The sequence below is a fragment of the Pithys albifrons genome, chromosome 32 (assembly GCF_047495875.1).
Source record: "Pithys albifrons albifrons isolate INPA30051 chromosome 32, PitAlb_v1, whole genome shotgun sequence".
Lineage (NCBI taxonomy): Eukaryota > Metazoa > Chordata > Aves > Passeriformes > Thamnophilidae > Pithys > Pithys albifrons.
In genome coordinates this window covers 1116287-1129779 of record NC_092489.1, presented here as the reverse complement: position 1 = coordinate 1129779, position 13493 = coordinate 1116287, and the positions used below count along the sequence as shown (strand labels likewise).

General features: G+C 52.5%; 2 protein-coding genes across 2 annotated transcripts in view; one reads left to right on the top strand and one right to left on the bottom strand.

Moving 5' to 3' along the window:
- Positions 1-13493, top strand: part of LOC139684145 (uncharacterized) — a 1342464-nt gene that overhangs the window by 571751 nt on the left and 757220 nt on the right. The window lies entirely within an intron of this gene.
- LOC139684146 (uncharacterized) overlaps positions 1-13493 on the bottom strand; it is an 800710-nt gene that overhangs the window by 669702 nt on the left and 117515 nt on the right. Inside the window, 1 exon segment of the mRNA XM_071579747.1 lies at positions 9859-10530. Within this exon segment, the coding sequence (XP_071435848.1) occupies positions 9859-10530 (672 nt within the window).

Here is a 13493-nt window from a genome sequence, read left to right as displayed (position 1 = left end):
CTTCTGTCCTGAGGGGGGTACTGTGAGGGAGTGTGGGGGACATGTGACAACAGCACTTGGAGTGGAGCCCCAGAGGAAGGGACACAGGGAGCTCTTTTTGAGGGGATCCTGCTGCTTCCCACCAGTTCAGGGGACTTTAAATATCTTTTGAGGGTTTCCCTCCTCTTTTTTATGGACTGAGTTGAACCTCTTGCATTTTGGGGGGATGAGATGACCCTATTGACAGAAAAATCCTTCTGTTTTCAACCAATTTTTAGGGAGTCTAAATGGCTCTTGGGAGTCCCCCCCTCATTCTGGGGGTTGCAGGGACCCCCTGGCTCCACTGAGGGCTGGGGGGCTGTTAATGCCCAGTTTTGAGGTGTTACAAGTGGCTTGTGAAGGGCCCAAGTTTGATGCACATCCCACCTGCAGGATGGTGTCCCCCCTTCCTCCAGGCCTGCTGGGGTGGGGCTGGGACCCCTCCCCAAACAGGGGCACCCACAGTTCTTTCTGGGGAATGAGGCTCCTCATGCACTGGGACCAGCCCAGCTGGTGTCACAGAATCCCAGAATGTGCTGATTGGGAAGGGACCCCCAAGGATCATGGAGTCCAGCCCTGCACAGACCCATCCCCAAGAGTCACACCCTGTGCCCCAATTTACACGTAAGGCTGAGAGAGAAATAGTACCCACCAATCCCAATACAGGTGAGTCCTCTGGCCGCCCAGACAGGGTGGAAAGCAGAACACTGAAATGGAAAGACCAGAAAAGGGGAATTCCTCAGAGAGATTTTTTTCACTTAATTTTCATATTTTCAAGTGGGTTTTGGCTTAAACTTGATGTTTTTTAGTTTTGATATTTGTGAAGGTTTTTTGTCAGAATCTCAGTGTTTTGTAGCTTTTGATGGACACCAGGTGCCCGGTGACTTCACAGACAGACTTCACAGACAGACAGACTGTTCTGAGTTGGAAGGGACCCACAAGGATCGAGTCCAGCTCTTAAGTCAATGGCCCACACAGGGAATTGAACTCATGACCTTGGCATTATTCCAACCAAGTTTTAACCCACTGAGCTAATCTCAGGTTCTAGAGATGAGGAGGGGAGAGGGGCAAAAGCTGAGCTGGAGGCCCCCCAGCAGCCTGGAGACAGGGGAGTGTGGAAAAGGGAGAGCCTCAGAACTCCCAGGACCCTGAAACGGGGGCCTTTAGAAGGGGGAGCCTGCACAGGGCACCTGAGACAAACAGGTGAAGAACCCAGAGATGGGGAATCTCTGGGAATGGCACCCTGAAGCAGAGTCACAGCAGAATAGAGTCTCGGTCCACCCAACACCTTTGGCATCTCTTAGTGAGACTCCCATTCTGGACAGGGGAGACCCCGAGAACACCAGAGTGGAGAGACCAGAGAGAGTAAACTTGTGGGACTCTTTTCAGGGACAGAATGATCATTGTTTGGACTATTGTTTGGCTGAGTCTTGATGTTTTATAGTTCTAAGTCGTTGATCTTAATGTTTCTCAGGATATTTGTTCTAGGGAGGGTTCAGAAGGACTCTGAGCTGAAACTATGACACCATTAAAAATATGAGTAAACAGCGTTTATTCAATTGAAATAGCAAAGGAAAGAAGAAAAAGTGAGAAGAGGGAACAAAAACCAAACCCCAAGACAACTCCCACTCACTGACACACCACTCACACAGTTCCTGTACCTCTCCCACAGTTCCTGTCCATCCCGACCCCCGTGGGCTCAGGATCCCCAGTCTGAGCAGCTGCTGCATCCTTGGCCTTGGGTGGCTCAACACACTCAGCAGTGTCCCCGTGGGAGGCACCGCTGTCCTCGGTGCCAGCACACACCTCCTCCTGGAGCAGGGACTGTCTGTTTGGATACACTTGCTCTGGGACGTCTGTCTGGGTGTCTGTGGCCAGCACAGCCCACAGAGAGGCCACCAGTCCCTCCCCCTGTTCTGTAACTGGGAAACCCCTGAGCCTGTGCAGTGTCTCCTTTTTTGGGTTGGTGGTCGTTACTTCATCATCAACTTCCTTCTCTTTGCCTCATCCTTGACTGGCTGTCACCAACCACCCAGGCCATAAAACAGTCTCAGTGTGCACAAGATGCTTTTCTTTCAGAGTCCCATCCTGTAAGGTCTTGTTTTCCACAACTTGGCAGGAGAAGAACAGACACTTGTGGGCATCAAGGGCAGTCACTGACCAAAATAATAGTGTTTCATCATGCCTGAATATGGTGTGGGAATCCTCTGAACCTGTAACATAAAAGAGGCAATGAGGGTGAGATTCGAGAGGACAAAAAATGACACAGAGGTGAACAGGGCTCAGTCAGTGCAGGGCACAGCTGGACTGACAGACACTGTTCCCCAGGGCATAAAACCCAGGGCTCAGTCAGGAGGGTGTCCCCCCTTCCTCCAGGCATCTTGGTGTGGGTCTGGGACCCCTCCCCACACTGGAGGCACCCAGAGTATTTCTGGGGTGACAGGGCTTCTTCATGCACTGGGACCAGCCCAGCTGGTGTCACAGAACCCTAGAATGTGCTGACTGGGAACCCCAGAATGTGCTGAGTGGGAAGGGAACCTCAAGGATCATGGAGTCCAACCCTCAGCCTTGCACAGCCCCATCCTCAAGAGTCACATGCTGTGCCCCAGAGCATCATCCAAACCCTCCTGGAGCTCTGTCAGCCTTGGGGCTCTGCCCACTGTCCTGGGGAGTCTGGTCAGTGCCCACCACCCTCTGGGGGAAGAACCTCTTTGTAAGATCCATCCTAACCCTGCCCTGGCACAACTGCAGCCATTGCCTGGGTGCTGTCCCTGGTCCCCACAGAGCAGAGATCAGTGCCTGCCCCTCCTCTGCCCCTGCCCAGGAAGTTGTACCTGCAATGAGGTGTCCCCTCAGTCTCCTCTTGTGCAGCTGAACACACCAAGTGCCCTCAGCTGCTCCTCACATGGTGCCCCTGCAGGCCCTTGCCCAACTTGGTTGCCTCCTTTGGACACTCTCCAATGGCTCAATGTCTTCCTTCTGTTGTGGTGTCCCAAAGTGCTGCAATATTTCTGGTGTGGGAACTGCCAGGGCTGTGTGATGTGGGGCCTGAGGGTGCCCAGGGGACACTGTGACACTGCAGGGCCTCCTGGAACCCCGGGGACACTGTGACACTGCAGGGCCTCCTGGAACCCAGGGGACACTGTGACACTGCAGGACAAAGGGGACTTTGTGAGAGTTAGAGAATCACCAGCTCTGCCCAGCACTGGTCAGCAGCACGGAGGGGCAGTGGCCTCCCCTGGTGCCACAAGATGAGCCCAATTGGGCCTCTGTGTGTCCAGCAGCAAAGGCAGACAGACACACACCCTTTACAAAGGTGAAGCTGCAGCTGCTCCTGAGTGTGCCCAGCAGGGCAGAGAGATGGACAGGCTGCACAGGAGGAGGCAGATACAGCTGCTCTTGGTGGCCCCACAAAGGCCAGTTGTAGGAATGGGAGTTTTGGAGATGGCACATGTGGAGTTAAATTTCCTGAACAGCAACCCTTGGAGATAAGCAAAGGACAGCTGATCTTCTGCTACTGGCAGGCACAGGCACCAGAACACCACAGGCTGTTTGTGTTTGCATGTGTGTATTCTGTCTACCCTCACCCTCCAAACCCCCCACCTGCTGGGTCTGTGTTCCATTTGCAAGGAGGTCAAAGCCCTGATCCATCCCCCATGGGGGAGGTTATCAGTAACCTTGCCCCTGCCTCAGTCTCTGCCTCTGAGCTCTGTATATTGTCATGTGAAACTTAATAAATTACTTCCCTTGCCTTGAACTGCGGATTGTCATTGTGGTTTGACTCAGGGGGAGCCTTATTCCTCAGGACAGCAGGGCACTTGCCCAGCCAGTTTACAGCCCCTGTGCTGCTGCCCAAGAGTCCATGCACAGGGAACAAATAGCATTGGGTGGTGTCATGTCCATGGCTTGCCAAACAGCAACCAATTCAGCCAAGTGGCTGCTGCCTCCTTCCCCCTCAGCCACCAACTGTGTGTGTGGGGCTGCAGTGAGTGCTGCAGCTTTCCAGCATGGTCTGCCACAGCGAATCCCTGCCCTGCCCTCAGGAAACCATGCTGTTTGTTTCTGAGTGTCTGTGAGCTGATTGGAGGGCTTTCCCCACCTACCTATTTGATAGTTGGGCATGTTGTGGGTCCCTTGGTCAGGCTCGTTGTGTCTTTGACTGACTAACTCTGCTGTTTTGACCTCTATTCAGGTTGAGTCTTTCTATGGGTAACTGTTCAAAGGCTTAAGTGGCACTGCTAAACCAGGTACATGTGACCTCCAGCACCGAACAGCACCTAAAAAGTGCTGTACTCCTTTCTTATCTTCTGGATTGGGTGAGGTTTGAATGCTGGCCAAGGTTTTCTCTGGGATTTGTTCAATACTCTGGGTCCATGTGATGCCCAAATATTTGACTTCTTGGACTGGACCCTGTATTTCAGTGTGATTCACTGCCCATCCACAGCACCTTAACAAGGCAAGGATGGCATCCAGCTGTTGTTGCACCTGATGGTGATCAGGTCCCTGTACCAGGATACCATCTGTGCCCTGAAGGATCTGTACCTGGGCAGGTGCAGTGTGTGGTGCTCCAGTGCAGTGTGTGGCTTGGGGACAAAAGGCAGGGCTGTGCTTGTAGCCCTGGGGCAGATGGGTGAAGGTGTCCTGGTTCCCACCCCACAGAAATGGGAATGGATCCTGTGCCCTGGATGGAACTGGAGTTGTGATAAATGCATTGGCTGCATCAATAACAGTGTCCCCTGTCCCTGGATGTGCCTGGGGGTGGGGCACTGATGTTGCAGCTTCAGGAACAGCAGCAGTTGTGGGGGGTGTCTGTTTGTTCACTGCCCTGGAATCTCCAGTCACCCACCAGCTGCCACCCGAGTCCTTCACAGCCCAGACAGGGCTGTGAACAGGAGAATGTGCAGAACAGACACCACGTGCTTGGAACAAAGGATTGACAGTTCCTTGGATTTCTGCATCTCCTCCCAGAAATTTATACTGTTTTATTTTTACAATTTCTGTAGCTGTGGGAATGTTTGCTTCTTGTTGTGTAAGTCCCACAGTGACAGCTCTGGCATGGAGACACTCCGTGGCACCAAAAGCCCAAGAGGTACCACGGATTTCTAAGGTGGAACCCATAATATATCCATACCTCTGATGTGTTCACTGATTGAAGGAACCATAACAGAATATCTGTGAGGGTCTCAGTCACCAATTTGCATTTCCAATTTACTGGTTGAACCCCCAGCTCCCATCCCAGGGCAGTTTTTCCTCTATGTTTGGCCTGGATTGCTGTGTATTACAGTGACCTCCCCCCCGTGTCCAGAAGCACTCAGACCCCCTGTTTATTCCCACCACACCACCAGATGGTACACTGGGTGAAGGGGTGAGTGTCGTGTCTCAACACACACCATGCTGGTGCGGGGGCTTGGTCTGTTCCCTATTCAGTTTTTATGTGTCTCTCTGCTGCTACTCCAACCTCAGTCACTTCTGTCCATGGATTGTAGGGTGCAGAAGGATTAAACACTGGGCCATCTGGCTTCCCCAGCCCTGGGTACTCCACTTTCCGCCCTCTCTTGCCGTGGTAATCCTTTGCTATAGGGTGGAGGACTTGGGTTGGCTTTCCATCTTTTCCTATTTATCAATCCCGCAGGTCAGGAGTGAACAAAACAGGCAGGTCTGTTCATTTGACTCCTTCTCATCTCCCCATTGCTCCTCCCACCTGTCTCCTCTGCCCTATCCAGGAGGCTCCAGCCCTGGTAAATCACCTCACTGACTTAGTTTGTTTGTCATCTGTTCAATTGGATTCCCTTGTTCAGATAGAAGGTGTGTCTCCCCTGGTCCCTGCTTGCAGTTTTACAAGATTTTTTTAGTTAATCTCCCCTAACAGCCTGTCCATCTCTTCCAGTTACTAATTTCCGTTTGAAAACAGGAGCTGCACAGGCACCTTTATTTTCTACCTCAGACTCATCCTCAGTAGAGGAATCAGAATCACCCAGTGCTCCAAATATTTCCATGCCCTGTCTCTGGATCCCACCTGGGTCTGTGACAATGGCAGGACCCGTGGGCCTGCAGGCTTCGTCCTGTCCCTTTTGCCCCGTCACTCAGCTCCCCACAATGTGTATTTCTCTGCCAAGACAGCACACTTTTTCCTGAGCTGCTCACCTTGTTCAGATGCAGCCACAAACACCTGACTCTGCAGCAGCATCTCAGCTTTTAGCTGATCATTGTTTTTAAGCTGTTCTATTAATTAATGTTCGAGGTCAGTGATCTTATCAGCCATGGCTTTACATGCAGCCAACAGGCATCCAGCCATAGGTCCAGCATGACTGAGCTGCTCTTTGGAGTGTGTATGGGGAGTCTGCACAAACTGTCCCCAGTAGTTCAACACTCCCATGGGGTCTTTGGCTTTCCATGGTTTGAGTTGAATATCTGTACAAATTCCTACTTTATCCTACAGTGCAGTCCATGGTTCCCTTGCTCACTCCAGTGGCTCCACAGGTGGAGACACAGCTTGAGGTTTCATTTTAAAGAAAATCTCTACACTACAAATACAACACAACAACAAACTCCTCTACACAGACAAAACACACAGATTATCACAACACTTCCACTCGTGCCTGGCAACAAAAATAAAAACTCATAACACAATTCTCTAGGTATTGTCCTGCAAAACCACACACACAAAGGATGAAAGGGTTTTTCCTGACTGTGCTATCACAAAACTGATTGCAAAGAGACTGAACTTACACATACGAGATCTACACTATGCAATAACAAAAATGTATGTCACTGTTTAGACAGTAGTTACAAGAAAAACACTGCAAAAATCTCTCCTTAAACTGGACACCTGAAATGAGTTGTGGCCACCCACACACTGGGAACAGCATCTCTTGGTGCAGCTCCGCACCCACTGACTGAGCCCTGTCCGTGTGCCCTGGGGAACAGTGTCTGTCAGTCCAGCTGTGCCCTGCACTGACTGAGCCCTGGGTTTTATGCCCTGGGGAACAGTGTCTGTCAGTCCAGCTGTGCCCTGCACTGACTGAGCCCTGGGTTTTATTCCTGGGGAACAGTGTCTGTCAGTCCAGCTGTGCCCTGCACTGACTGAGCCCTGGGTTTTATTCCTGGGGAACAGTGTCTGTCAGTCCAGCTGTGCCCTGCACTGACTGAGCCGTCTTCACCTCTGTGTCATTTTTTGTCCTCTCGAATCTCACCCTCATTTCCTCTCTTATGTTACAGGTTCAGAGGATTCCCACACCATATTCAGGCATGATGAAACACTATTATTTTGGTCAGTGACTGCCCTTGATGCCCACAAGTGTCTGTTCTTCTCCTGCCAGGTTGTGGAAAACAAGACCTTACAGGATGGGACTCTGAAAGAAAAGCATCTTGTGCACACTGAGACTGTTTTATGGCCTGGCTGGTTGGTGACAGCCAGTCAAGGATGAGGCAAAGAGAAGGAAGTTGATGATGAAGTAACGACCACCAACCCCAAAAAGGAGACACTGCACAGGCTCAGGGGCTTTCCCAGTTACAGAACAGGGGGAGGGACTGGTGGCCTCTCTCTGGGCTGTGCTGGCCACAGACACCCAGACAGACATCCCAGAGTGAGTGTATCCAAACAGACAGTCCCTGCTCCAGGAGGAGGTGTGTGCTGGCACTGAGGACAGCGGTGACTCCCACGGGGACACTGCTGAGTGTGTTGAGCCACCCAAGGCCAAGGATGCAGCAGCTGCTCAGACTGGGGATCCTGAGCACACGGGGGTCGGGACAGGAACTGTGTGAGAGGTACAGGAACTGTGTGAGTGGTGTGGGAGTGAGTGGGAGTTCTCTTGGGGTTTGGTTTTTGTTCCCTCTTCTCAGTTTTTCTTCCTTTCTTTGCTATTTCACTTAAATAAATGCTGTTTACTCAAATTTTAAATGGTGTCATAGTTTCAGCTCAGAGTCCTTCTCAACCCTCCCTAGAACAAATATCCTGAGAAACATCGAGATCAACCACAAGAACTGCAAAACATCAAGACTCCACCAAACAATAGTCCAAACAATGATCATTCTGTTTCTGAAGAGAGTCCCACAAGTTTCCTCTCTCTGGTCTCTCCACTCTGGGGTTCTGGGGATCTCCCCTGTCCAGGATGGGAGTCTCACTTAGAAAAGCCAAAGGTGTTTGGAGGTCCCGAGAGACTTTTCTGCCCTGACTCTGCTTGAGGGTACCATTCCCAGAGATTCCCCATCTCTGGGTTCTCCACCTGTTTTTCTCAGGAGTCACCCCTGTGCAGGCTCCCCCTTCTAAAGGCCCCTGTTTCAGGGTCCTGGGAGTTCTGAGGCTCTCCCTTTTCCACACTCCCCTGTCTCCAGGCTGCTGGGGGGCCTCCAGCTGAGCTTTCGCCCCTCTCCCCTCCTCATCTCTAGAACCTGAGATTAGCTCAGTGGGTTAAAACTTGGTTGGAATAATGCCAAGGTTATGAGTTCAATTCCCTGTGTGGGCCATTGACTTAAGAGTTGGACTCGATCCTTGTGGGTCCCTTCAAACTCAGAATAGTCTGTCTGTCTGTGAAGTCTGTCTGGGAAGTCACCGGGCACCTGGTGTCCATCAAAAGCTCCAAAACACTGAGATTCTGGCAAAAAAACCTTCAGAAATATCAAAACTAAAAAACATCAAGTTTCAGCCAAAACCCACTTCAAAATATGAAGATTAAGCCAAAAAATCCCTCCCACGAGTTCCCCTTTATGGTCTTTCCACCTCAGTGTTCTGGTTTCCACCCTGTCTGGGCTGCCGGGGGACCCACCTGTATTGGGATTGGTGGGTTCTATTTCCTCTCAGCCTTAGGTGTAAACTTGGGGCACAGGATGTGACTCTTGGGGATGGGCCTGTGCAGGGCTGAGGGTTGGGCTCCATGATCCTTGGGGGTCCCTTCCCACTCAGCACATTCTGGGATTCTGTGACACCAGCTGGGCTGGTCCCACTCCATGAGGAGCCTCACACCCTAGAAAGAACTGTGGGTGCCCCCTGTATGCGGAGGGGTCCCAGCCCCACCCCAGCAGGCCTGGAGGAAGGGGGGACACCCTCCTGCAGGTGGGATGTGCATCAATCTTGGGCCCTCCACAAGCCACTTGTAACACCTCAAAACTGGGCATTATAACCTCCCTCAGGCCCCAGTGGAGCCAGGGGGTCCTTGCAACCCCCAGAATGAGGGGGGGACTCCCAAGAGCCATTTAGACTCCCTAAAAATTGGTTGAAAACAGCAGGATTTTTCTGTCAATAGGGTCATCTCATCCCTCCAAAATGCAAGAGGTTCAACTCAGGCCATAAAAACCAAAACACAGGACATAGTTCAGCAGAACAAGGTATATTAAAGAGAAAATAAAATAGAAACCAAAACAAATACAAATTACAGACTAAGAATAAAAGGTAGCAAGAACAAACAGGAAATAAATTTCAACTTTCTCAGTATCTTGGTCTCCCTCCAGGAGCTCTGCAATGCCAACAAACTCCTTGCTCATCCGGCAAGAAGAAGAAGGAAAATCCCTCCTCCCTCTCTTCTTCTATCTGAGATGATGTCAGAATATGGGATGCAATAGAGTTGGCCAGTAGGAGTCAGCTGGGCTGACCCAGCTCGAGTCAGCTGATTGTCGAAGGCCTTGCTCTAAAAACTACAGCCTAAATCTCGGCCTAACTAAACCCATGACACCATGGATGTTCCTCCTCCTGGGTTAATTCAAGTGCCCACAGAGAACCAGGAGGATGTGGAGACCACCAGCCAGGGGTCTTCCTAATGTGGGTCACAAGGAATGTGGGTGATAGAGATGGAGCAGCATATGAAGCTTTTCCCACAGTCGGGGCACTCGTGGGGCTTCCCTCACTCGTGGGTCCGTTGGTGTCTGGTTAAATGAGAGCTCCGGGTGAAGCTCTTCCCACACTAGTCACACTCCTAAGGCCTCTCTCCAGTGTGGATACGCCGGTGGGTGATGAGGCTGGAGTTCCGATTGAATCTCTTCCCGCAGTCGGTGCAGCAGAAGGGCCTCTCGTCCGTGTGTGTGCGCTGATGTCTGAGGAGAATTGAGCTGGTCTGAAACCTCTTCCCACACTCGGAACACTCAAAGGGCCTTTCCCCAGTGTGGTTCATTCGGTGAATGATGAGCTCAGAGTTACGGATGAAGCTCTTCCCACACTCCCCACACTGGTGGGGTCTCTCCCCTGTATGGTGATGCCGGTGCAGGATGAGGGTGTACTTCCGGCTGAATCTCTTCCCACAGATGCTGCAACAGAAGGGCCTCTCCCCTGTGTGTGTGCGCTGATGCTTGAGGAGATCTGAGCTGGTCCGACACCTCTGCCCACACTGGGAACACTCATAGGGACGTTCCCCAGTGTGGATCATCTGGTGGCTGATCAGGTTGGAGCTCCGACTGAAGCCCTTCCCATATTCCCTACACTTGTGGGGCCGCTCCCCAGTGTGGATGTGCTGGTGCTGGATCAGGTTGGAGCTCTTGCTGAATCCCTTCCCACATTCCAAGCACTTGCAGCGCTTCTCCCTGCTCTGAAGCTGCTGCTGCACCCCCAGCTCAGAGCTCTGGGTGAAGCTCTGGCCATCTTTCCCACACTGGGTGGCTCTATCCTGATCGGAGGACCCAAAACTCGGTTGAGAGCTTCTCCTCCTGAGGGATCTCCGTGGCTTTTTCTCCTCGGTGACTTCCTGCTCTGTGGAGCTGTTCAAAGTGGCCTCTGCCACCAGGTTCTGCTGGGGGGATTTGTCCTCCGTGCTCCCCGTGCTCAGCTCAGGGCCTGGGGCAGGAAGGAACAAGGACACTCAGGGCATTTGCCTCCGGCACACAGGAAAGGCCAAGGACATCCCCCCAAACCCGGCCCCGGCAGGACGGCGTCGGCAGCGGGGTTGTCCTGCAGCCGGGGCCATGCTGGGCTGGAAGATGCAGCACAAGAGAGGGGCAAAGGGGCACTGACTTCCTCCTCACCTGCCTTGGGGTCCCGCAGCATCTTCCTCTTCCTCACAGCCTCCTCCGCCATTCCGATACACCTTCAGAAGGATAAATCCTGGTTTTTAGGGAAAACAAGCTGTGAGTGCCTTGGGTTGGGTTGCCCAAGTCCCTCTCTAAAAGTCACTGGGCATCTTCTGTCCATAAAAACCTTCAAAACACCAAGATTTAGCTCAAGAAAACCCTCCCAGGACCTCCTAGTCTCTCACCTCTCCCTTTTGGCATTCTGAGTGTTCTCCCTGTCTGGGCTGCTGGGGGTCTCCTGTGTATTGGGGGTCCTCCCTCTCCAGGGTCCCCGCCCTCTCCAGGCTACCAGGGCCCTACAACCCACTGCCTGGTCATTCCCGGCTTACCAGCCCTCACACCCCCCTTTCTTTGACTCCAGGACCACCCTGACATCCTTTTCCCTCTCATCCTGCCTTTCCCAAACTTCACAATTCCTTTACCTTTCCTTTGCCATCTCCTCAACTCCCCTTATTCTGGGCACAGGGACCATCTCCACCCCGCAACCACCTCTCCTCACTCCTAGTCCTACCCTTCCTTACCTTGGGCCCATCCTGATCATCCATTCCAAGGCACTGGGATGTCCCTGCCCCTGCTTTTCCTACACCAACACCCCCATGCACCCCATTTCTGTGCCATCCCACCTCTTCCAGTCCCCACACCCCCTTTGCCTTGACTCTGGGACCCCCAGTGCCCCCAGTCCTGCATTTCCAAGACCACAGATTCTTTTGGAACACTGGGGGACACCTTGAACCCCTCTTTTCTGGCCATTCTGGGTTTTCCTACATCATGACCCACCTTTCCTTAACATCAAGGACCCCTGTACTCCCCATTCCTCGGCACAGGGGACCTCTGGGCTTCCCATCCCACTTTTCTAACCAATCACATCTTTTCTCTTGGCCATGTGACCCACTGAAAACCCCCTGCCCCAGCTCTGTGTCCCCCTGCACCCTCAACATTTAGCCTAAAACATTAAGATTCAACCCCCAAATAGGGACACCAGAGGGGATTTGGGGCCCCCGCAGTCCCTCCTCCCCTGACTCTTTGCTTGGGGTGGTGGTTTCAAGGGCCCCACCTCTCCAGGATGATGGGGGTCCTGAGGGTGCCCCCTCTCTGGCCTGTCCATTTTGGGATCCAGGGGGGGTCCCTGAGCACCCTGAGCAGAGAGTCAGGGCAGAAAGGACCCTTGGGACCCTCGGCATTCCTTGGAGGGATCATGGAGAGGGGGGAATCAAAGAAACTCAGTGGGTTCTGATCACAGAGTGAGGGACCTCTGAAATTCCCGGGATCTCCAGCAGCCTGGAAAAGGCAGAACCCCAGAGAGGGGACCCCAAAACACAAGGCACCCCCAGCAGCCTGGACAGGGAGGATCCCCAGAAACCAAGCACAGAGAACACAGGGAGCAAATTTCTGGAAGGGTTTTTTTAGAAGTGAATCTTGGTGCTTTGAATTTCTTTTTCCTTAATCTGCATATTTTGGGTTTTTTTGCCCAATCTTGGTGGTTTGGGGTTTTAGGGGATCTGTGCCAGGAACCTCCATTTGGGGGCATGGGAAGATCCCAGGATTTTCCAGCATCCAGGGATGCCCCCCAAGCAAAGCCCCCTCTGGAGGTGACTCCCTTTATTCCCCACACGGTGGTTGCCTCTCACACGCTCACACCATTCCCTTTTACAAGAGCATCATCCCCAATTTCCTCCTTTCAGCTTCTAGGAAAAAAACCATCAAATTAATCAGATTTTCCTGCTTTTTCAGGCTGTCCACGTGTCTCCCTTAGCTTCAGTTCTCTCTGTTTCAACTCTACTTTCAAGGAGTTTTAGGGGGGTCAGGGACGAGGGTTTATGGGAAGGGTTTGGGAGTATCTGGGCTGGTCTGGAAGCAGTTGGAGGGTTCTGGGTTGTTTGGAAGGTCTGGAAGTCATTTAGGGGGATCCTGCGGCAGTTTTCATCATCTGGAAGGGGAATTTAGGGAAGTCCTGGACTGGTTTGAGAATATCTGGGAGAGACCTTCGGGGCTCTGGTGTCGTTTTTGTGTCCTGGGGACATTTGAGGTGGTCTGGGAGGGGGTTTGGAGGGAGGGTGATGGAATTTGGAAAGGTCGGGGGGCAGAGTGGGTGGTCTTGGGGTGGTTTGCAGGGTCTGGATGAAAGTTTGGGGGGGTCCCTGAGAGGTTCTCTTGGGTGTTTTGGGGGTCTCTGAGAGGTTCTGTGCGGTATTTAGGCAGGCCTGGGGAGTTTTGGGGGACTCCGGGGGAGTCTTGGATGGTTGGGGGGGGAGTCTTGGAGGGTTGGGGGGGGACTCTGGGGCGTTTTGAGGGGCTCTGGCAGGTCCAGGAGGTGATTTGGGGAATCCTGTGGTTTTAAGTGTAGGGTTTCGGGATCTCAAGATGGTTTGGTTTTTTTTTTGGAGGGGGGTGGGAGAGGATGTGGGATGGACCTGACGGACCAGATGGCAGTCCCGGCATGGGGGAGGGATTTTCCCGGCTTCTCGACCTTCACTGTCACGGCC